Source organism: Triturus cristatus, chromosome 4_2 (genome assembly GCF_964204655.1).
Source record: "Triturus cristatus chromosome 4_2, aTriCri1.1, whole genome shotgun sequence".
NCBI classification, from domain to species: domain Eukaryota; kingdom Metazoa; phylum Chordata; class Amphibia; order Caudata; family Salamandridae; genus Triturus; species Triturus cristatus.
In genome coordinates this window covers 470,547,323-470,573,106 of record NC_140586.1, presented here as the reverse complement: position 1 = coordinate 470,573,106, position 25,784 = coordinate 470,547,323, and the positions used below count along the sequence as shown (strand labels likewise).

Here is a 25,784-nt window from a genome sequence, read left to right as displayed (position 1 = left end):
TCCTCGAAGGACTTCACTCTCCCCTTATGCAGCACATCTCCCACCTTGGATATACCTATCAGGTCCCACTTATCAAAGCCCTTCGTATGCCAGAGCCTTCCCAATCTCTCCGATTCAAACAATGGGGTAGCGAGGGTGAGCCTATCCTTCCAGCCCAACGAGTCAGTCGCCATCTTCCACACACGCACCGCCACACCTGTGGGCCCCGTGAGGGACGAGTCTAGGGACCGCGAATACAACGCCCTGTAGTAGTTGCCACCACGCAGCAACCACCTGTCCATGGCATACCCAGGGCTGAGGGCGGGGCCATAAAACCCATGGTTGATCGCGCTCAGCTGCGTGGCCCAATAGTACCGTCGGATGTCTGGAAGCGCAATGCCCCCATCGTACCACGGGAGCGTCAACTTTGCAATAGCTATTCGCGGCCGCCCATCCCACAGCAACGTCCGTTGGAGGCCTTCGACCTCCCGAAAGTATTTGGCCGGGACCCAGTCCAAAGTGTTCTGGAGGGCGTAGAGGAAGCGGGGAAGAGACATCATTTTGAACAGGGCCGCACGCCCAACAAGGGAGAGCGGCAACTTCCGCCAACCTTCAACATCTCGCCTCAAACGTGCCAGGGGGGGGAGCAGATTCTTCTCGTAGCGCACAGCAGGGTCCATGGATATAAAGATCCCCAAATACACGAAACCCTGCTGGGCGACCTGTATCGAACATGTTCTAGGGATCGGTGGGACCTCGCCACTAAGAACGTACAAGTACGATTTGCCCCAATTAATAACGAGCCCCGAGTTCCTACCGAACGATGCGAGTACGTCACAGACCACTATAAGTGACTTCTTAGGTGAGGCAAGATACAACAGGATATCATCGGCATAAAGCGAGATACGGTCCTCGTGATCAGGCGACCACCGAAGGCCCCGTATATCCGGGTGCCAACGTATCCACGCAGCCAACGGCTCAAGGGCGAGGGCGAACAACAGAGGTGACAGGGGGCAACCCTGCCGAGTACCCCTACCAAGTCGGAACGGAGTAGAGGCCCGACCATTCACCACAACATTCGCTAGCGGCCCCTCGTACAGCAACCTAACCCAACTCACGAAACCGCGACCAAAATCAAACTTGGCCAGCACGGCCCATAAGTATGCCCACTCCACCGAGTCAAAGGCCATCGTGGCATCAAGAGACGCCACAATAGCCGGTTCACGCAGCGTGCCCGCCCTGGCGATGACACCATGAAGACGCCTAAGGTTTAATGCTGTGTTTCGGTGCGGGATGAATCCGGATTGATCCGGGTGAACCAAGTCGCCAAGTACCCTAATCAAACGGGTCGCCAGGAGTTTAGCCAGAATTTTCGGCTCAGCGTTGAGGAGTGAAATTGGCCGATAGGAGGCGCACCTATCTCGGGGTTTACCCGCTTTATGTATGACCACGATCGACGCCAGCCGCTGGTCCAACGGAAGGATCCCATCCCCCCGCGCCTCCAAAAACATGGCGCGCAGGTGAGGGGCGACCCTATCCGGGAACAGCTTGTACAGATCGATCGGCAATCCGTTCGGTCCAGAGGCCTTACCCGAGTTTAACGCGCGAATAGCCCCCGCCACCTCGTCAACCGTTATGTCACCATCCAAATCGTCCCTATCTATGTCAGAGAGGCAGGGCAACTCAATATCACGGAGGAGATCCGACGAGTCCTCGGGCGGCCTGTCCGACACAGAGGAATAAACCCTATGAAAATACTCCGCGAAACACTTCACAATCCCCTCAGGTTCCGCAATCGCCTCTCCCCTCTCTCCCGTCAACTCTGGCACCACTCTATTGACCCGTTCTTTCCTGTCCAACCACGCCAGGAGTTTCCCTGCCTTATCGCCAACATCATACAGGCGGCCCTGTTGTTCCCTACTGAGGGTCTTAGCGGCGTTCGTCACCAGGTCCCTATACTCCGTCTGCTTCAAGCAAAGCTCATGCAGTGAGGACTCTGTAACCCCCTCCTCCATAGCCCCCTCAAGGGCCGCGATCTCCTCCTCTACCTGCCGTACCTCGCCATCCCTCCGATTCCTGGCAGCCACCACCAGGGAGAGGGTTTCCCCTCGAAGCACGGTCTTAAAAGCTTCCCACAGCGACACCGCCGAGTCCACAGTTCCCAGATTGTCCTCGAAGTAATTATCTACCTTCTTTACCAGGGCGCTGCGCATCTTGGGGTCTCGGAAATACCATGGGTTGATGGGGGCCACCCTCCCTCCTCCCTCCCGACCTAGATCCAGCCGGATCCACACTGGCGAGTGGTCAGAAATACCGCGTGCCATGTGCCTCGCCTCGGATACCAACGAGGCATGTGCGGCCAGAGTGAGCAGGTAGTCAATCCTGGAGAGGCTACCATGCGCCCCGGAGTGGAACGTGTATTGACTCTGTGTGGGGTGCCGGAGTCTCCAGCAGTCTATCAGACCAAGCGTGTCTAGGAAATCTGGAAGCCATTTCTGAGCCCCCCCTGTGTCCCTGGGCGGGTATCTATCCAACAGTCCGGAGCCCACAGCGTTGAAATCCCCTCCCACTACCAGCATACCCCCCGGGAGAGTCAACAAAGCCCTGCCCAGATCAGCAAATGTGGAGGCCTGCAGGGCCGGCGGGACATAAACCGAAACCAAAACCAAAGTCCTTCCTTCCCACCGCCCCGCCACCGCCACAAACCTCCCCCTATCGTCAACAATGGTGGAGTCCACCTCAAAAGGCAACGATGCTCTAACTAGGATGCCCACACCCCTGGACCCAGAAGAGAATCCAGAGTGTGCGATGAATTTGTACCCCTTCCTATTCAGGGCATAGCACGTATTACCTATGAGATGCGTCTCCTGCAGCAGGGCAACATCTGGCATTGAGCGTTTCAAAAATTGCAAAACAATCCCCCTCTTGATGCGATCCCCCAAACCATTAACATTCCAGCTTATAACACTTAAGCCTCTACCCCCCATCCTCAAACGGAAAGAGGCCCACCCCACACCCGAGGAGCCACCATGGAACAGCCCTGAGGATAATCATCATGCCTTGCAGAAATAAACCCCCCAACAACAAAGTCCAAATCCCCGAAACTCCCCCCACCCTGCACCCCTGCTGCAGCTTACAAAGCCCCCCCAACTTGCAGTGTGCCTGTCGCCCTAAAAAACCAAAAGTCTACAAAAAGTACCCTAAGGGAGGAAAAGAGCACCCCTCGTCCTCCCGCAACCCTCCACAGTTACTGCATTCTGTTCAATTTCTCAAGTATAGTCAAATCAAGTCAGGCCGTCTCTGAGATATCAGCCCTGTCCATCCCGGCCACTGTCTCCATGCTCGGCCGTGTCGTCCCCCGTCCGTCGCCGGGGCAAAGCGTCCAGCCATTCGTCGGCCATAACAGGAGAGTCAAAAAAGAATGTTCGATCTTCATGCACCACCCGTAGTCTGGCAGGGAAAAGCATGGCATACTTCAGATCCAGTTCCCGAAGCCTCCGCTTCACCCCCAGGAAGCTCTGTCTCTGTCTCTGCACCTGCTGGGTGAAGTCCGGATAAAAATTCACCGACGCATTCTGGAAGGGAACTGGGCCCGTCACCCTCGATGCTTGCAGGATGGCGTCCCGATCTCGAAAATGAAAGAGCCGGGCGACAATCGGCCGCGGCGGGGCACCCGCCTTGGGCCGCCCGCCCGGCACCCTATGGGCCCTTTCCACCGCAAAAAACTTTCCAAGGCCCCTAGGCTTCAGATGATTAAGGACCAAATCCTCAACAAGCAGGTCCGCCGAAGCCTCATCCGAGGACTCCGGGACCCCGATGACGCGCACGTTGTTGCGCCTGGCCCGGCTCTCGAAGTCCTCCAGCCGGCGGGCGACGAGGTCACTCTCGGCCCTCAGCTTACGGACCTCGGTCTGCAGTTCCGCCACATCATCAGTGAGGCCCGTGGTCCTGAGGTCCAGGTTCTTAACGCGTTCGTTCGTCTTGCCCAGGTCCGAGCGGATCAGATTGACATCCACCAGGATGGCGTCCACCTTATGCGCCAGGGCCTCGAACTGTCTCCCCATCGAGGTCTGCATCCCGTCGAGCGCGCCCATGACATCCTGTAGGGAGAGCTCCGGTGTCACAGGCGAGTCCTCCTTCTGGGCATCCGGCGCCTGGCTCGATCCACTCGGTGATACTTTCTGGAGAGCGTAGCGGTCCATGCTGTTGACTTGGGTATACGTTCCCCGCCTGGTAGACTTAGTCTTCAGCCGATCCCCTTCTGCTTTGCCCGACATAATGGACTCCAGGCCGTCCGGTGTAGTTAAGACTGGTCCCTCTCAGAGAGAGGAATAAGGAGTGAACAGTTCTGTCTTAAACTGCCAGAGTAGCTCGCCGAGCGTCCTTGGGGTAATAAAGCCACCCAGAGCTCTCCAGTGTCCGGGCAGACAAAGGGAACGAAATCGAAAGTGAAAGCGCGGGGACCTCCGTCCGACAGTTCACACCTCGCCTGTCCGTTGTTGATCAACTAGGAGCCGGGCGTCCTGCCAACTCTAGCCCCTGGCATCCACGGGAGATAGGCCGCGATCTTCCGCCAGGCGTAAGTCCGGTTCTCGATGGGCGATCCGACCGCGGGTAGCATCAATCGCCTCCCTGACAACTCAGCAACACGATGCCATGCATACCATCAGGATTAGAGACAGGATAGTCGACGGAGGGCACGAGGGTCTCGGGAGCTCTAAGCTCACGCGGCCATCTTGGTCAAGCGCTAGGCTCCTCCGGATCCAAGTTTTTTGAAGAAAAGGCTGATTCTGTGCTGGAGAGGATTAAAGACAGTAGAGCCATGGCAAAATCCTTGGGTCTTCAGTCCCAAACCAGAGGATTTGGATATAGGAGATACCGTGGAATTGGTAAGGCGGCTTCCTTTTGAGGCCATCAACATTCTCGGCAGCAGCAGAACCCTCTGTACAAGTCTTACAGAGGGAAGGGCAGAGGTCGTCTGTGAGGTGCATCGCGTCAGCTCTCCTCCTCCTCTTCTTCCTCCCCTGCCCCCACCGCTGGGACCACAGGAAAGCAGCTCTAGATTCCCTATCTTGGAGCATGCTGGTCCTATACGGGGTTGGGGGTCCCTTTTTCTACGAGATTGGAAATCGGTTACCTCAGACTGTTGGGGATTTAAATCTTGTGGAAAATGCGTATGCGCACCCCTTCCTGGAGTTTCCTCCTCCTTACCCTCCTCACCAGGATTGGTGCTCAGAGGACCACTTGCTGCTTTTGCAACAGGAAGGTCTTGCCTTGTTGCAAAAAGGTGTGATAGAGGTGGTTCCAGAGCAGGATAGGGGTCATGGATGATACTGCCATTATTTCCTGATTCCCAAAAAGGACGGTCGGCTGAGACCGATCCTGGACCTCAGGGTTTTGAATTTTTACCTCAGGCAGGAAAAGTTCAAAATGTTGACCTTGGTGCAGGTTCTTCTGATGGTGCAACAGGAAGATTGGATGGTGTTGATTGATTTGCAGGATGCGTATTTTCATCTTCCCATCCTGAAGTCGCGTATGGAACAACACAATTGTTGTTCAATTTCGCTTTCTCGATAAATGTGCCCAAATCTCATCTGGTGCCCTCCCAGCACAGCCTGTTCATAGGGGCAATACTGGACACTACTATTTGTCTAGCTTTTCCGCCTCCGCTACCTGCTTGGTCTGTTATCTTGCTGCATTCTTTTGGTCAATCATGCATGCTGGCACATGAGGGCTCTCCGGTGGTGCCTCCGCCGGCAGTGGCATCAGCACAATAGAGATCTCGGTGAGAAGGTCAGAATCTCCAGAGACACTGAAGTGGAGCTGTCTTGGTGGAGTGTGCAGGGCAACCTGTCTCAAGGAAAGCCCTTTCAACCTCCTCCGCCGATGGCCACAGTAATCACGGATGCCTCCACTCTAGGGTGGGGTGCTCATCTGGGGGATCTGGAAATCAGAGGTCTTTGGTTTCCAGAGGAAAGGTTGCTTCACATCAACCTTTTGAAATTGCGGGCAATACTTTGGCTCTCAAGGCCTTCCTTCCCTCCCTTCACAGTCAGCTGGTTCAAGTCCTGATGGACAACACTACTGCGATATGGTACATGAACAAACAGGGAGGGGTAGGGTCGTATCGTCTCTGCAGAGAGGCTCTGTGGCTCTGGTCCTGGGCTCAGGGTCATCAGATTTGTGTATTTGCAAATCATCTGGCCAGTGTGCTAAATGTGCGTGTGGACAGTCTGAATCAGCAATACTCGGCCGATCACCAGGGGGGCTTCATCTGGAGGTGGTCCTTCTCATCTTTCGGATGTGGTGGCTTCCTCGGGTGGACCTTTTTGTTACTCAGGAGAAAGCACACTTCCCGTTGTTCTGCAGTCTTTAGTATCCGATACAGGGAGCGTTGGGGGACACGTTTCAATTGGATTGGAGCTTGCAACTCATTTACGCGTTTCCTCCCATACCCTTGATTCTTTGAGTTCTGAGGAAGATTCGCCAAGACAGGGCCCAAGTCATTTGGATCGCCCCGGATTGGCCAAGAAGTGTATGGTACACAGATCTACTTCACCTCTCGTGGCACCCTCCGCTCCGTCTCCCTTTCAGGGCACTCTCCTCTCTCAGTCGCGGCGGCAGGTTCTACACCCCCACCTCCAGAGCTTGCACCTTCATGCCTGGAGATTGAACGGGGCAACCTGAGTTCTTTCTCTCTCCCGCCAGATGTGTTGGATGGTATTTTATCATCCAGGACACTCTCCACCAAATCTGTCTATTCCTCTAGGTGGTACAAGTTTCTGACGTGGTGTGGAGAGAGGTCAATTGATCCATTGAAAGCCCATTTATCTGATGTTCTAGGATTTTTACTTTCCTTGACCCAGCAGGGTTATGTTGTGGCTACTCTTAAGGGTTATTTATCGGCCTTGTCGGCTTTCCTCTGTTTGCTGGGCCAGCTGTCTTTATTTAAGTCTCCTATTGTGTATGAGGTTCATTAAGGGCCTCACCAATAAGTTTCCTCCCTCTCCCTTCATAATGCCTCAGTGGGATTTGAATTTAGTTTTTACATTTCTGATGGGGTCTCCTTTTGAGCATCTTCATAGTTCTCTGTTGAGGCTTCTTTCTTTTAAGACGATCTTTCTGATCACCATTACCTCAGCCCACAGGCTCTTAGTTCTAAACCTCAGTTTGTGACCATTCATGCAGAAAAGATGGTTCTCAGAACCAGGGCTGCTTTCCTGCCTAAGGTGGTGACTCCTTTCCATCTAGGGCAGTTTATTACCTTACCTACCTTCAATCCCAGAGGTAGGTACCTTTGCCCAAATAGAACCTTTGCTTCTAGTCAGGGTAAGTGGGGTACCCTCCTAAAATAACCCCTTCTCACCCCCTTGGTAGCTTGGCACGAGCAGACAGGCGTATCTCAGAGGCAGGGTGTAAAGCATTTGTGAACACATACAGTAATACAGTGAAAACACTACAAATGGACACCACAACATTTTAGCAAGACAAGTAATCTTTATCTAAACCAAACAAGACCAAAACGACAAAAATCGACAATACTGTAATGAAAATATGACTTTCAAATGGTAGAAATAGTTCAGTTCAAAGCAAATTGCAGATGTGACACTTTCACACAAAGTACCTTGGATGCGTCGAGCACACAAACAAAAAGGATAGCAGGGAAGGTGATGCGTTGGTTCCTCACACTCAAGGAAAGTGATGCCTGGGTTCCTTGCTCCGGGAAGATGATGCGTCGGTTCCTTACTGCTGCACAGGGAAGGTGATGGGTCGGTTCCTTACCAGAGAGGAGGTGATGCATCTATTTCTTACTGCGTAGGAAGGTGATGCGTTGGTTTCTTACTACGTCCCCCAACGATGCGACAGACATGGTGCCTCGAATGCGATGCGACGATCCGTGACGATGCGTGGGCTTTTGCAGCCGCACAGCAAGCTTTGCGTCAGAATTGGTGCGGTGATCCTGGACTTCGGAGATTGGTGCACTAGATGCGACATGCAGCAATTTATAGAACTGCGTGTAGGTGCTGCGACGATTTCTTTGGCGATGCGGCGGAAAGAGGTGCTGATGCGTCACCCTTCTTGAAGTTGCGTTACTTTTCCCAGCTCCAGCGGCAAACAGCCTCCAGAGGTCCAGAACAACAGCCGACACCTCTTAGCAGGTCAGAACTCCCATCAAAGAAGTCCAGGGGAGCTAATGGTGAAGTCTTTGTGTCCCTGAGACTTCAGAACAGGAGGCAAGCTCAGTTTCAAGCCCTTGGAGATCTTCTCAAGCAGGGGACACAGCAAACAGCAAAGTCCTTTCTCCTTTCCTTGGCAGCAAGTAGCCACTGCAGGCCAACCCCAGTCAACAAACAGCACAGGGGTAGTATTCCTTCCCAGCTTCTCCGGCTCTTCTCCTTGGCAAAGGTTCCTATTGATTCCCAGAAGTGATCTTTGAAGTCGTTTCTATCCCTGAGACTTCCAACAGGAGGCAAGCTCTACTTTAAGCCCTTGGAGAAAACTAACAACAGGATGATGAAAGCACAGTCCAGTCCTTTCCCTACTCAAGACAGAAGCAACCACTGCAGGCCAGACCCAACAGCACAGGGGCAGCTTTCCTGGTCCTTCTTCCTGGCAGGTTCCTTAGTTCAGCAGTGATCTAAAAGTCTGGTGTCTGGGCCCCTCTTTTTATACCGCAAATCTCTTTGTTCTCTCCTGGCCCAGGGCTCTGAGCCCAGTCCAAACCAGTTCTGGGGAGCAATTTGCAAGTGCACAGCAACCTCAATTGTCAATCTGAGCCTTGGCTCCAGACACAACACGGGGGCGGAGCCATCTTATGGAAGGCAGGCACAGGCCCTATTCAGGTGCAGGTGTTACTCCTCCCACCACTCCAAATGCAGACCAGGCCTTTTCAGCCTAGCGCTGACTCATCCAGACTCTAGAGCCGCTGCACATCCCTAGCCCCTGTCACTCAAAGCCAGACAGTCAATATACATCCTAGCAGAGGCACACTGGGTGGCTAAGCAAGGAAAATACCTACTTTCTAAAAGTGATATTTTCAAACACAGAATGTAAAAATCACCCTCACTGAAAGATGCATTTTAGCATTCTGAGTTAAGGCATACTAAACTTTATTTTCCTACCTTTTTTCCAGGGGTAGTTAGGCTTATAAGATTTTATAAGCAAACTCCCCATTCTATCCTATGGAAACAGATAGCCTTGCAATAGTGAAAAACGAAGTTGGCAGTATTTCACTATCAGGACATGTCCTACCTTTTTCATACACTGCACCCTGCCCACCGGGGTACCTTGGGCCTACCTTATGGGTGACTAACATGTAAGGAAAGGGAAGGTTAGGGCCTGGCAAGTTGGTGCACTTGCCATGGCAGGCCTGAGTTACATTTACAGGCTACTTATGTGGGTGCCACAATCAGTGCTGCAAGCCCACTAGCAGCATTTGATTTACAGGCCCCGGGCACACACAGTGCACTGTACTAGGGACTGATTAGTAAATCAAATCAGCCAATTATGGAAACACCAATCCATACATGCCATTTACAGGGAGAGCATAGGCACCTTAGCACTGATCAGCAGTGGTAAAGTGCCCAGAGTCATAAAAAGAACAAACACAGATCAGAAACAGAAGGCCACAAAGCAAAACAAATCTGGGAATAAACCTGCTGTTATAAATGCCAGGTCTAACACTCATTATTATCAGCAATCCTTTTTTTTTTTTTTTGCAGCAGCAGCATCAGAATGGGACAGAAAATAGACTGGGCACCAAATAAAAAACTGGCCCTCATTTGTGAATTACATAAGTAAAAAAATTACAAGCCAGAGCTGCACTTATACTGAAGAAGCACCTTAACATCATTTATAAATAAATCGTTTACTTATCTTTGATATTTCAATCTTTGATAGATGTGTATTTGCAATGATAGATGAGTAATATTCACTATAACACACGTGCAGTTACAGGTGAGCCAGCATGAACCTGTAAACAGACATTCAGAAACAAGGGGATGCTGCTCACCTGTGAATAGAGACAGGGAGTCTGATTTTACCCAATAAAAATATGTGTAGTGGTATAGGGGGCATGGGGGACAAGGTCAAACTGGGACACAAAATAGGCCCCGGTACCAAAATAAAAATGTCCCCCTTTAGTAAACTAGAAAACTAAAAATGTGTCCCATGTCAGAAAATTGGTACCGTTTTAATTGTGTATAGACATGCTGTATGCGTTTTTTGCAAGGTATGGAAGACTGCATGGATTTGAGCTTACTGCACGGAATGCTACTTTTAATATCAGGGAAATCAACAGTAAAACCTGGCCCAGCAGACTGTAAAACAAGCCCACAAAAAGTCAAAAAACAGTCCACACACTGACCTAAAATGCCATCTGCAAGCAGATTTTACAGGGAAGGCAGGCGTCCTGACGAGGGGAGACCAGCTGGCGGCATGCAGGCTGGCAAAGATGTGAAACAATGGTATGCGAGGAGGAGAGCAGGCTGGCCCGATCCAAGGGAGGACACTTGCTGCATGTGCAGTCTTTTTGGCAGGCAGAGAGAAGTGCTGGAGGAAGCAGGCTGTGGGTGGCGTGAACAATGCAGGCAGTGGGTGGCATGGACAATGCAGGTTGCAGGTGGCTAAGTCCTCAAAAAAGGTAGCAGGAATCTCTCTGCATGGCTCATTAATAGTCAATTGTAAATGTGTAACAGCTTATTTTTAAAGGGACTTCGCTTCTTCCCAGTGCCAGTTGCGCGTTGTCACTGAGGCTTTCAGTAAACACAAGTAAGAAGTAAAGTTGTTACCTCGATGCTTGAGCAGCCTTCTTTTGTGTTTACTGAAAGCCTCTGGGGAGCCTTCTATGGAGCAGCTGTGCTGGGCTTGCCCAAGCAAGAAGCGGTCCATGAAAAGGGTCTGTGGTCTGCCAGGCTGCTGGCGGTCTGTGGGTCACATTCTGAGTACCACGGGTCTAAAGGTCGTCATCCCTTACCATATTCTCTACTAGCTTGTCTTTGTCGTAGTGCCATGATGCCCTCCCATGTCAGCCTTGCTCTACAAATAAATCAATACAAATAAATGCATTTAGTTATACTGAATCTAAAAAAATTATGATAGTAATGTGTGCTGGGAGGGATGTATGTCGTTACAACGCACACTTTTACAACGCATGCACTTACAACGCATTTTTTTTACAACGCAACATCCACTACAACGCATTCCATTACAACGCAGGACACTACAACGCATTTTTAAAAACTACAACGCATTCCACTATATCGCATACTACCTTTACAACGCATACCATTACAACGCATAATATTACATTGCATTTAAGGTAAGTATTGGATAGTATAGGGGTAAAAATTACTATTCTTACTCCAGGGGGTGCAACAGTAGGGTAAGTGTTGGATAGTATAGGGGTAAAAATTACAATTCTAACTCCAGGGGGTGCAACAGTAGGGCAAGTGTTGGATAGTATAGGGGTAAAAATTACTATTCTAACTCCAGGGGGTGCAACAGTAGGGTAAGTGTTGGATAGTATAGGGGTAAAAATTACTATTCTAACTCCAGGGGGTGCAACAGTAGGGCAAGTGTTGGATAGTATAGGGGTAAAAATGACTATTCTAACTCCAGGGGGTGCAACAGTAGAGTAAGTGTTGGGTAGTATAGGGGTAAAAATTACTATTCTAACTCCAGGGGGTGCAACAGTAGGGCAAGTGTTGGATAGTATAGGGGTAAAAATTACTATTCTAACTCCAGGGGGTGCAACAGTAGGGCAAGTGTTGGATAGTATAGGGGTAAAAATTACTATTCTAACTCCAGGGGGTGCAACAGTAGGGCAAGTGTTGGATAGTATAGGGGTAAAAATTACTATTCTAACTCCAGGGGGTGCAACAGTAGGGTAAGTGTTGGATAGTATAGGGGTAACAATTACTATTCTAACTCCAGGGGGTGCAGCAGTAGGGTAAGTGTTGGATAGTATAGGGGTAAAAATTACTATTCTAACTCCAGGGGGTGCAACAGTAGGGTAAGTGTTGGATAGTATAGGGGTAAAAATTACTATTCTAACTCCAGGGGGTGCAACAGTAGGGTAAGTGTTGGATAGTATAGGGGTAAAAATTACTATTCTAACTCCAGGGGGTGCAACAGTAGGGTAAGTGTTGGATAGTGTAGGGGTTTTAATGTAATATTATGCGTTGTAATGGTATGCGTTGTAAAGGTAGTATGCGATGTAATGGAATGCGTTGTAAAGGTAGTTTTTAAAAATGCGTTGTAGTGTCCTGCGTTGTAATAGCATGCGTTGTAGTGGATGTTGCGTTGTAAAAAATGCGTTGTAAGTGTAGTGCGTTGTAAAAGTTGCGTTGTAAAGGTTGTATACCGTGCTGTGATAATCCTTGCAAACCACTCTTAGGTAGGAGTTGTATATTGTTTGCCCAATTGTAATTTTGTAATTTTTTTAATTTTATGACTACATGCTTGATTGTTGCCTTGTTGGGAACTCTTGGTCATGGTGACAATCCAATTTCTATAAGCTTGAATTGTTAATTGGGGAAAGTTATGTCAGATGCCGTCGTCTTATGTGACTATCAAATGTTATGACAAAGTCTGTAGATGTGGCTTATTTATTGTGAAAACCATATATTAAAGGCACCTGGTGAAATGTTATTACACTGTGTTAAAGCATAAAGGAAGTTTTTTTAATATATGGAAGCTCAAAGACTTCCAACATTGACATGGGTTTTTTAATGTTGATAAACCTCTGTGGGGCAGAAGATTTGCACTGTGAGCATTCTTGTTCCGCCCTGATATAATGTTTGCCAATTGTAATTTTGTACATATTTTTTATTTTATGTGCTGTAAAAAGCCACGCTGGAGAATGAGAGTTCTATAGAATCGTAACGCTCAATGCTGTTCAAATTGTGTTAACCTCGATGTTTCTACAGCTGTCAGTGTGATGTCTGCATTAAAAAAAAAGGAACAAAAAAGACAAAAACTCTTCTTTATAGATCAACAGGATGTTATACTGTTATAGCTCATTTTGATATTGGAAATTATGCACTTGGCATTGTTTTTAACCCAGTTCGATTGCAATTACTTGAATTAATTGTGCAATCAAAATTATCTATCTATCTTATTTTATGAGTGGTAGTTAGCTGTGTATGACCTTACAACAGTTTTAGCTGTCTGTCCTGCTCGTATATTAACACAATAACAAAAAAATACATACTTAGATATTCATACTTTTAAGAATTTTCCTTACCCCCACGACAGCAATTAGCATGGGTAATGGGGCATTCAGCTTCAGCCAATGGCTTTATTGCCCTAGGAGTGACGCTATTTCACCGGATCAAATTGGCATATATTTCTACAAATTATTCTGCTTCAGTGCCAGAGCTAATGGCCCAGTCCCTTGGTTTTCATTTTGCTCATTCAATAAAACTCCTTTCATTTCTTTCCTTTTCTTAGTTTTGTCTGATTTCTTTTTAGAAACCCCAGCTGCTACTCTGATAGAACAACCAGGCAACTCCCTTTCCACTCATTACATCTGCAGTGCTCTGCATCACATGCATCCACTGTTTCTAAAGAGTTTGGCTGTCTTGGAATGATTTTGTCCATGGTTTACCGTTTTACAATGGCTGCAACTTTTGAAAACAACAGATCAGTCCTCTTGGATTCGTACACCAATGATGCACTGTGCGCCACAATATTCTAAGATGATGCCCAGTGTGTTCTTTACTATCAGGCCATCTTCGATGATATTATGTATAATATATCATTGGTTTGCTAGTCCAAGATGCCACCTAAACCTGGTGTCCATGTTGGAACTTTAAAACAATGAAATACTATGCATAATATGACTCCAATTGGCAGAATACTGTCATAATTACATTTATACTTATTTTATAAATGCGAGAACATGCCACCCAACATTTAGGTGGCAATGTTGTTTTCCTAATTGTATTATTTTAATTGATCTTGGCTGTGCTTGTTGAGCTTTTGTGTCTTTTATGTGAATGGGTGAGTGGGTAAATGAAAGAATGAGTTAAAGGGTGGATCAATGGATTCATATATGAAAAGGACGGCGGCAGCTAACATGCAGAATGAGTTGCTAACAATCTATACTCTCAGTGATAGAAGAGGCGTTATAATTTATAAGCCAGACATATTTGCATTGCCAATGTTTGCTTCCTTCCCTCTTCTCTCTTGCACATGCTTCTTTCTTCATCTTTTCTCCCTTTCCCAGGAGCGCCTCCCAATCGTGATATCTCCTGGCACCATTAAGTGCATATTACTCACAGTAGTAACTGCCTGATTTAGAGTTTGGCGGACATGGTGCTCTGTTGCAAACACGCCTCATTTAGAGATGGGTAAGCTTCTAGTATTCTATCAATGAAGACACTGCTGGTTCCGTCAAAAGAATACTTCCCCTGACGGCCCAGAGGAAGGTCCACTCTTTTTAGGGTGAATAGTGTAATGACTTTTTTTTCCTGTCTTTCACTGACCAGAAAAATCTGGCAGTAAAGGACAGGAAAAATATGACCCCTACACCCGAAGACAAACCAGAAAGTGGTGGGGGCCATTTGTTTTTAATTTTTTAGAAGCAAGCTCCTGCTTTGGGAGATTGTTTTTGAAAAATAAAAAAAAGTCCTTAAGTTTGGTGAAATGTTTACTACATCAAAGGGAACCTCCATGATGGCAGTTAATTTCAATGTACAGACATGTCTGCGAGGCCAGGGGACATCTTAAATTTTGGCCCGCGGAGTAACCTCCGGATGGACACTACTTCGTCCATCAAACCGCAAATCAGGTCCTAAGTTTGGTTCTGGTAGTTGTTAATCCACTTTTCTAACTATGGTGAGTATATTATACTTGACAACTTTGAGCAGCACAGCTGGTCTGATATGATTATTTTTATGCGCATTGTAATGGTTGATGTGTGCTTCACTTTTTTTTAACGTAACTTTTCAAATAATCTGCTTTTATAACAACCTTTTATACATTACGTTATGTCTGTTCTGCTTCTTTATAGTACAGAACATATGCTATTAAGGATGCAAAATGTGGCAAGTCACTGTCCCTTATTTTGTGTGATTCCATGGGTCTGGAAGAGAAAAGTGGAACCGGACTGGACGTTGAGGACATTCCAAAAATACTTGATGGTCATGTTCCTGATAGGTATCAGGTAGATATTTCACAATTTTCTCGTGCATGTTACAATGTGTGTATAATATTTATTGTTCAAAGCCGAAAATATAATTGCTGGCTAATTAGTTATAGTCGTAATAGTGGTTGGTACCTCGCACAAGAGCTGTAGTAGGACCGAGATGTAACATTTTAGATCTGTATGATACCACAGGGTTGCCTTTTTTAAGCCCCCTTTTAGTTCTGATGGGGCTTCTAACAGCAGCCGCCACTGTAACTATATATATATATATATATATATATATATATATATATATATATATATATATATATGTCTGTTTACTTAAATTAGAAAATTTTGGCTGTTGAAATGTCAGGTAAGAATAAGGAAATACTGGTGATTTGCCCCTAGAGTTGTAAATTCCCTGATAATTGCTAATTTCTCAAGGGAATTTCTGGATTACATTTGGAAACTCTAAAATTGCACATCTTTTGAGTTACCGGGGACCCAGGTATCGACATGTGGAATGATTACCTGAAAATCCAGGGCAGTTGTACGAAACCATATTGGTAGACTGAGGAGCTATCAAATTGACTCATTTACCGAAAGTTTAAATAGTGTGATGGCAGGTAATGATACAACAGCTTGCTTCAGGGTAAACTACTGAGTGATAAAAAGATAATAAATAATTGCGGCATCTTACCATAACAATTTTGAATAACTCAGGTTATTGCTGGAGAGGAAAGTTAGGCATTACTTAGAATATGGTACATATCATTTACATGTTGTCAATCTTCCTATCATGTCAATCACTGTTCAATTCAATCCTAAAATAAGATTTTCAGTGTAATGCCAGAAAATTGTATGACAGCTGCTTATTTTAATCATGAATGTTATGATCAGTATTATTCTTGTATCTGAATGAGGCCTCAGCTATCAGAATCCATAGTTGTCTGTGGCTGCTATGGGAGCTATCCATTCTGGTTGGCTACCACTCCAACACGTGTCTGCTCTTTAATTAGACTGCATCTTAGCTTTTCTTTGTGGTCATAGTAAATGCATTATCTCATGCATTCAGCAAAGGAAATGTATGATATGTTAGGAAATGTAGGCCACTTTTAACAAGGGGAAGTGGGATCTGATATGTGTACCTACTTTATAAAGTGTAAATTTTAATGTTTTGCGATCTTGCAACTTTAGCGCTGTTTTAATCTATGAATTTTAATAATTTAAATCTCATTCTAATTGTATATTTTCTGTGGTTTTATGACTGTCATTATCATGGTCGAATAAAGCTTTTTGATTGATTCAGTTATTTCACAGGTTTTCCTGAAATCTCCGGCAAGGTCCCCTTCCCAAGTCTACAGCTCAGCACCTGTTAAAGTCACAAAGTCCTATTTCCTTCTGTGCCAGCTGTATTAATGGTGCTCTGTGTCTTGTTCTGGTCACTGTTATTAACTCCTCCAGTCAAAAGAATATTCAGTGCGAAAGACTCTCTTTTACAGAACAATTTCTTATCCTCCATTTACCTCCTTGTCCGGGCTGATGATCCATTCAGGTTTTTAAGCCAACTAGTTCCCAAATTACTTCTCCTCTTCTTGACCAGCCGTGGTCCGTGCAGGTAGCAGCGGTGGGCGGTGGGGCCGTGTAAGGGGGGATTTCGAGGGACGATGCCAAGGAAAAATTAATTATTTATTTTATTTTCCCTCAGCATCCTCCCTCGGAATCACCCCTTACCCGGCCCCACCGCCTCACTGCAGTTACCTGCACAGACCGCGGCTGTTCTGGACTTTTCCAGTCAGTCCACACCCCCACAAAAAACCTAGCACACTCCAGATCTCTTCTGTCTTCCATTTCTATCACTTTGCCTCGGACTGTCTCCCTCATAATCAATCCACCCCAGACCTTTCTCCAAAGCCAGCTCACATCCTGCCCTCCTGTCCATTAGCTCAAAGGGACAATACTGACTACTGAGAGCCAATAGATATTTATCCTCTGCTACATTCCAATCCACTTTGACCTTAAAATCATAGCTCTGATCATGTTTAAAAGCCCTGCACACTTGCATTAATTCTGTACTGCTTTCACACACCCTGTGTATACAGAAGTAACCCTCAAGGAGGTTTGTATTTGGAAACAAAAACAGGACTCATTTCCCATGTGACCTCCTCTACATTCCACATCAAGAGATTGGCATATTAAAATCCAGAATTTTCTCTTGAATAAAATTGACAAATAAAACCCTTGACATCTTCCACTTCCCAAACAAAAAGAGAATGGGAGCACACTGCCTCACATCCCAGCACTCAGTTCACGCCAGTGCATCATGGTAAATGCAGGGCATGTTAGCACTTACCTCAGTGACAGTATTTAGTTTTTCACCCTTCTTGGTGCAGCCAGTTTTGTGAATCTCTAGACATGTGTTTCAGGATAGTTATCCTTCTTCAATAGAGAGCATACACATTCTTTTGAGGGTTCTGGAAATTCTGCCCAAACTCTTCTCAGGTCTCTGTACCACTCACTGGGCACAGGTACATCAGCCAGAGCTCGTCAGCTCATTAGTTCAAAGGAGCCTTTTCAAACAAAGAGAGAGTGGGAGCACACTGCCTCACATCACAGCACTCAGTTCGCCGCAACACATTATGAAAAATGCAGTGCATGATAACACTTACTTCAGTCACAGACTTTAGTTTTTCACCCTTCTTGGTGAAGCCAGTGCTATGTTTCTCTAGATACGTGCTTCACTTCCCACTCACTCAGCCACCTTGAATACTCAACCTTATTGACTCTCACCGTGTCCTTTTGAATACATAGCAGCGTGCTTCTAAAGGTCATGAAGGTAGTGTTTTTCACTGTCACCCCTACCCCACCACCACACTTCCTGAGCTAATGAGGTGATTCTTGACCACAGCTGGTGCTTCTCCAAAAACAAACAAAAGACTATCTTCATCCTTGATTCTTTCCTTTGAGGCTCAAATTGATGCCATGGTTATCTCTGGCAATTCAGGCATTAGTAGAGGTAATATGTTGGTACTCTGATACAAATGACATGTTTATATTTCAATGTTGGCATGTTTGTATTGCCATCTTGATTTTGATACCCATGAGTGAAAATCATATTCTTTCTCTGCACTGTAATACCCTGAATAGCTTTCATGAGTTACAGTAATATTTTCCTCCTTCCATTTCTGTGAACAACAATGTGATATCTTCTGAGGGCAGGAAATGGCTCTCACCAGGACAATTATTCACTGTTTTTTTTTAAGAAGAAGAGTACTTAAATAGCCACATTATTTCTAATAGTGTTGTGCTTTGTTTACATGTATTAATTGAATCTGGAACATTGTCACTGCCCATCTGCTTTGCTAACTGAGGTATTCCACCAGAATATCAACTACAAAATATTAAAGGGCTAAATATTGAGGCCTAAATATCGAGGACCAAAATGTTGTGAATATTAACACTGTGTCATTATATTCAAGTCAGAGTTTTCAGGAAAGCTTTTTAGTTTTGCTAATAACTTTGGCTTTGATTGATTAACCTTCATGATACATTCCTAAAGAAAATTGATCCTCTTCAGCTCCTTCCTAGAATGTTTTGGGTCGATCTGTCAAGTAGGGGCCAATAATAAGGTGGGGAGGAGGGTTCCAAACCATTCATTTTCATGTTAATTACTATAGGACATTTTGAGAAGCAATACAAAAAAAAAATACTGAGCGGAATTACACCAAAATTGACAGAAAGTTAAAACTTTACTCAAAAAGCATACTTTTTGTTATTTGGTGTAAATCCATTCAGCCATTTTTGAGAAATTTGCATTTAAATAGGTGTGCAGGGTGGCCATGAAGGGACTATAGGTACATCTAAAGTGTGGTGTCCAGGGGCCCTATTACAGATAAGGCGCACTCTTCCTGTTTGTGGCACAGTGCAACTTTAAATGTGTGTGCCATGTGCAAACAGGGAAAGTGCGCCGTATTATGAAGAATGCATTACACTCAGGTCAGTCACAAACTCTTGCTGCCCTGGGAGCAGTGCATTCAAGTGAAATACGGAGTGGCTGCTTTAAAGCTCCTCTGTGTTTCTCTGTGCAGCCGGCTACCTGTCTGCACTTGTAAGAGGGATTAGAGATCCCCTTGCAGGTGGGTGCAGTGAGCGACTGCACCCGCCTGCAAGGGGATGTCTGGGGGGTCCTTAGGACCCTTATCACTCCCCCCAGAGGGCTACCATGGGGGTGCACTGACAGTGTGCCACCTTTTTGTGATACACTTTCAGTGCACGTGCTGACAGTTTCTTTGCCTTTGCGCCCACGTCTATAATCTGGCTCGGATGTTGAGGTAAAAAGATTATCTCATTTGCATGAGGCCATGCTCCCAAGCAAATGATGGAACGCCCTCTTGAGCTAGTGCTGGTGCTACATGTGCACCAGTGGTATCTTTATTACAGAAGGGACCCCGCAAACGTCTGCGGCACCTTCCATAATACCGAAGGCACACAAAGCAGGCAAAGCAAAAACCAAAGGAAATGATGGACGGAGTGTTGAACATTGCAAGCACTCACCCCCAGTCAACTGATCTGGGTTTAATCCATCACCATTCTTTAGCCCACTCTGCCACCCCAGTTCAGACATGGCCATATGCAAATCAGTCTGACCCTGTGCCTCATGGGAACAGTCCAGCCCAAACTGCTAAGCCATGTCTTTCCTGGACCGGAAACAAGCTTCCTAGGACCGGTTTCTGGCATTTCAGCCGTCTTCAGCCAGGCTTGCTTGAATCCAGTGGCAAAGTGAGCAAGGGACTCACGTCTGAGCATACCCTGCCAACATATGGCGAACAAAGGAAAAACCAAAGGAGATGATGGACGGAGTGTTGAACATTGCAAGCACTCACCCCCAGTCAACTGATCTGGGTTTAATCCATCACCATTCTTTAGCCCACTCTGCCACCCCAGTTCAGACATGGCCATATGCAAATCAGTCTGACCCTGTGCCTCATGGGAACAGTCCAGCCCAAACTGCCAAGCCATGTCTTTCCTGGACCGGAAACGAGCTTCCTAGGACCGGTTTCTGGCATTTCAGCCGTCTTCAGCCAGGCTTGCTTGAATCCAGTGGCAAAGTGAGCAAGGGACTCACGTCTGAGCATACCCTGCCAACTTATGGCGAACAAAGCAAAAACCAAAGGAAATGATGGACGGAGTGTTGAACATTGCAAGCACTCACCCCCAGTCAACTGATCTGGGTTTAATCCATCACCATTCTTTAGCCCACTCTGCCACCCCAGTTCAGACATGGCCATATGCAAATCAGTCTGACCCTGTGCCTCATGGGAACAGTCCAGCCCAAACTGCCAAGCCATGTCTTTCCTGGACCGGAAATAAGCTTCCTAGGACCGGTTTCTGGCATTTCAGCCGTCTTCAGCCAGGCTTGCTTGAATCCAGTGGCAAAGTGAGCAAGGGACTCACGTCTGAGCATACCCTGCCAACTTATGGCGAACAAAGCAAAAACCAAAGGAAATGATGGACGGAGTGTTGAACATTGCAAGCACTCACCCCCAGTCAACTGATCTGGGTTTAATCAATCACCATTCTTTAGCCCACTCTGCCACCCCAGTTCAGACATGGCCATATGCAAATCAGTCTGACCCTGTGCCTCATGGGAACAGTCCAGCCCAAACTGCCAAGCCATGTCTTTCCTGGACCGGAAACAAGCTTCCTCGGACCGGTTTCTGGCATTTCAGACGTCTTCAGCCAGGCTTGCTTGAATCCAGTGGCAAAGTGAGCAAGGGACTCACGTCTGAGCATACCCTGCCAACTTATGGCGAACAAAGCAAAAACCAAAGGAAATGATGGACGGAGTGTTGAACATTGCAAGCACTCACCCCCAGTCAACTGATCTGGGTTTAATCCATCACCATTCTTTAGCCCACTCTGCCACCCCAGTTCAGACATGGCCATATGCAAATCAGTCTGACCCTGTGCCTCATGGGAACAGTCCAGCCCAAACTGCCAAGCCATGTCTTTACTGGACCGGAAACAAGCTTCCTAGGACCGGTTTCTGGCATTTCAGCCGTCTTCAGCCAGGCTTGCTTGAATCCAGTGGCAAAGTGAGCAAGGGACTCACGTCTGAGCATACCCTGCCAACTTATGGCGAACAAAGCAAAAACCAAAGGAAATGATGGACGGAGTGTTGAACATTGCAAGCACTCACCCCCAGTCAACTGATCTGGGTTTAATCCATCACCATTCTTTAACCCACTCTGCCACCCCAGTTCAGACATGGCCATATGCAAATCTGTCTGACCCTGTGCCTCATGGGAACAGTCCAGCCCAAACTGCCAAGCCATGTCTTTCCTGGACCGGAAACAAGCTTCCTAGGACCGGTTTCTGGCATTTCATCCGTCTTCAACCAGGCTTGCTTGAATCCAGTGGCAAAGTGAGCAAGGGACTCACGTCTGAGCATACCCTGCCAACTTATGGCGAACAAAGCAAAAAACAAAGGAAATGATGGACAAAGCAGGCACACATGCCCATTGCGTCCCTGGGGCACTTTCTATAATACAGCCCCAGACATGCTCTTATTGGACAGTTTAAAGGGGACTAGTCAATTTCGATTGGCTGGCCACATTTTGTACAGTATACTGTGCCATTACAGGACTCAAGGACATGGTCCTCGAGTCGTAAAAATTAATTAAAAAAATATATGTATGGGGGCATGTTGAACACACTCTGACCCCAAGGGGCATGTGGGGGGGGGGAGGTCCCAAATGCACCACCCCCCTTGATTGGCTGGTCACCACACGGACAGCTTGATGTGGTAGCCATTACAGGACTCAGGGGCAAGTACCACATTGAAATACATTGTAATGAATGTCAGATTTTGAGGGTCACTAAAAGGAGGACATACAAAGGGTGATAACAGATCAGATTTTAGTAGCAGTATAATTAATTTGTTGGTGGTACCATACTAGTTTTAGGAAATGTGGTCTGAACTAAACCAGAGAAAACCACCTACCCCTTCTTACTTACATGTGCTAATCACAAATTCCTTGTCTATTTTAAAATAATCACAACAGTAACTAATACAGAGCCACTGTAGGTTTATAGAAGTTTGCATATGTTATTAAGTTAACCTTTCTTTAAATATATTATATAACCTTTGTATCAAATGCCTTATCTATTTTACCCTCAATTCGTATTAAATCTATACACATTTGAATAAAACCAAAATGCATGTCTATCCTTTCCTGACCACCCAAACTAAAAAAATCCCTGCACAATCTGACAGTCCCAATAATACATTACTCACTCCTAGTTCAATCAGTTTAAATTAAAACTCTTAAAGTCATTGGGGTCTAACAGTTGTAAAATGTCTTTCAAGTTTAGAACATGCATAGGCTTTCTCATACATGGTTCTTCTATATTCAATGCCCAGAAATACATATCATTGCGCAAACAATATAGACAGTAAGCTTGTTTTTTTATCGATCTTTCCAACATCGTAATTAATAAAAACTGTTACATATCCTATCTGATGTTTTGTGGCTATTAGCCCTCTTGTATGATGCAGGTGTGCATTTCGGTGTGACACAACTGACCAGCCGTACACCTTCCTCAGAGCACAACATGATTACTCACTTTGCTAAAAATATGGGAAAACTTAGAAAAGGTGGTGGCACATCTAAAAGATAAAATGAACATAGGAAAAATGTAGAAAGAAAAAGGCGCAAAAATATTATATGTAAAGTGAATTTACCAAATTAATGTTACATATGTGTACCCAAACAAATACCACCACGTGCGTCCTAAGAAACCTTCACGATAAACATAAACCTAAATCACCCATGTGTTACCCGTCACCGGTGTATCCCCTTGTCTTACTGTAGGTAGCTCAACTTCATCATGGTGCATTCTTATGCCAAAGGCTAACTTAACATGCAGAGGCTCAAAAACCATTTATTTTTATTTATTTTTTATTTTATACAGTTTTTTATAGTGCATACTTTACCTGAATCGGCTATCAGAGCGCTTTACATGGCACCAGTTGCATTACATGAGAACACATTCATTTTTGTTAGGCATGGTGAGATTAAGTGATATGCCCAGAATCACAGCATGGTCAGCGTCATTGCCGTGACTCCAACCCAGTTCCCCAGATTCGAGGTCGTCCGCCCTAGACGTTAGGCCAACTCCTCTCCCCATGAAACACTTCATACCTTGAATGTGCAAGAAACACCCTTACAGGTATTGGGTTGATCACTGCAAGTCAAATCTTCTGTCAGAAGCTACCCATAATCTCTGAAATAGGATAAGGGAAATCAAGCAACAAACAACACAAATACGAAAGCAAAAGCATACTACCTTGCTTGTAGGAAAACTTTGAAAAGTAATGATACCTCTATATTGTAGTCTTGATATCCATATTAAATTGCCAGGGAAAGTACAAATGTTGCCATGCACAATTAGGAAGCTCAGCCAGACAGCCAAATAATGATCCTCAGTAATAGGTGCACTAGATCAGTTGTAAACTCTATAAGGAAGGAGACCAATGAGGGTAAATACAATAATTTTTAATACATCTCCCATCTGAAACTGCCAACATGTAGCCAAAAGACTGTGCCCATTGTATCTTGATGGTCCCCTTAAGCATCTAGCAACAACAAACCATGTTTAGTAGATACCCATTACTAAAAAAAATTCTAGTCGCGTATTTAGAAAACTTTCCAAATGTGGCTAAATAGCAAAATTCACCCTCCTATATCAAGGTAACACTACAACAGGGAAAGGTGTAGGTCCACCCATAAATTAAATCCGCCATGGCTGTCACTATCCAGCATTAATGAGTACACCAATTGCTCCTTCAATGTTTAAATATGTGTAATATCCTCACAGTGTACCTAAGTCACACCAATGCAATATCCTTGAGTACTTACCTAAAGGAGCTAAATAGTAGAGATGGTCGCCGACCTTGTTTTCTCAAGGTCCAGGGGAAGAGAAACAACATCTGCTGTGAGAGTTCCTTAGCAGCCATATTATAATGGCAGTGCAATGACACAAAGAGTGGAAGCTCAAACTGCTACTCTAGGAAAATGGGATCAACAAATACATATATGTAGCCCACAAACTCCCATAGAGAGGTCAACATATTAATTGCATATCTGATAGAGACGTCTAGCCGCAGATTCCTTAACTTAGAATAACCCCAGGCGTCAGACTGGTCCGGAAAATTTTGCGCAGCAGCACCTCTGCGCGCCAGGGGGCGGCGCCATACGGCGCCGCCCTGAGGTCGTACATGGATGTGACGTCAGCGGAGCCATATATGCCCCGGCCCGGTGCGCAGACATCAGTTTTCTTCTTTTAACCGTCACGATGCGGACCCTGGAAACCAGCAGTTCCTGGCCTTGTTTTGGGCCTTCTCGGCACTGTTGGTGTCATACCGGAACAGTGTGCAATGCCCTCCGGGTTCAAAGCCTGTGAGGCCTGTGCGCGTCAGATGTCGGTCACTGACCTGCACCTTATTTGCATGTGGTGCCTTGGTGTGCACCACAATTCCAAACAATGCAGTGACTGTCAACAGATGAAGCCAAAGTCCCTATGGAAACGCCGTATGAAGTTGTTGGCGGCACGGCTGTCTGGCCCAGCTTCTTCTCGTTGCCGCTCTCCCTCTCCAGAGGGAGCTCGTTCCCGGGGCCGCTCCCGCGACCGGCACCCTAAAAAAGGTAAGCGGAGCCACAAGCGTCCACTGAGGTCCACCTCTCGTAGGCGTGCTGCTGGCGCCCATTCCTCTCGTAAGGGGTCAGCTACGGGCGCCCGGAGGTCACCTCCTCCATACCCTCCTTTTCCAGGAGTCGGAGCGACGCGTGCCCAAATGGAGGCCTACTCCCGGGCTCTTCAGGCCTACTTTGAGTCCCCCTCTCCCCCTGGCGAGCCTTCGGACCCCACAGAGGTGGCAGGTACTCCGGCCGGGCCCTCGTCGGCGCATCCTTCCCTGACCAGGGTTGTGTGCACCGACTCCAGAGCCGAGGCGACGACGTTGGGCCGTGGCCCAAACCGTCCTGGTTGCTCTAGCACACTCCGCGAGTCAGCACATAGCCCTGGGCGGCTTCCTGCGTGGACGGCGGGAGCGGCGTCGGCGATGTCAGGCTCAGAGCCGGGCACCACGCCGGACCCAATGACGGGCTCGACGTCCAAACCCACACAAAGCTCTAAGCCTGATACCACGTCTGGGGCAACGCATCATCCAGCGTTGGTCGACGTCGAGGTAGCGTCCATCGTGAAGGCCGTCGATTTCCAGTCGACTCCGACACGGCGCCCGTCAACGACGGCGCTGCAGACGCATCCCTCGCCGCCGGTGTCCATCCGTTCATCGTCACCGGCATCCATGCCTGGGGTTGACCTCCCTCGTGATTCCTCGTTTCTGTCTCCTCAGCGGGGTCGGGCAAATCCGGTATCCGCTACGGCCTTTTCGGAGGCTGCTGATGCTTCCCCTGGTCGGAGGCCACTGGTGCAGGTCCCTAGTGTGGCATGGCCTTTGAGTCGTTCCCCAGCCCCGCTCTTTATGGCAACTGGGAGAATAAGCCTCTAACCGTCTCCCACAGATGGCCTCTTGTCCCCTCCTAGGGTGACTACTGAGCTAGGGGCCGCCTATGCGCGGAATATCAGCCAGGCAGCTGCTAGCCTCGGC

At 46.9% G+C, this 25,784-nt stretch overlaps 1 protein-coding gene across 1 annotated transcript in view; it reads left to right on the top strand.

Annotated features, from left to right (window-relative positions):
• LOC146834565 (interferon-induced protein 44-like) overlaps positions 1 to 25,784 on the top strand; it is a 519,193-nt gene that overhangs the window by 318,003 nt on the left and 175,406 nt on the right. Inside the window, exon 5 of the mRNA XM_085601972.1 lies at positions 14,996 to 15,148. Within this exon, the coding sequence (XP_085458098.1) occupies positions 14,996 to 15,148 (153 nt within the window). The remainder of the gene's footprint in view (positions 1 to 14,995; positions 15,149 to 25,784) is intronic.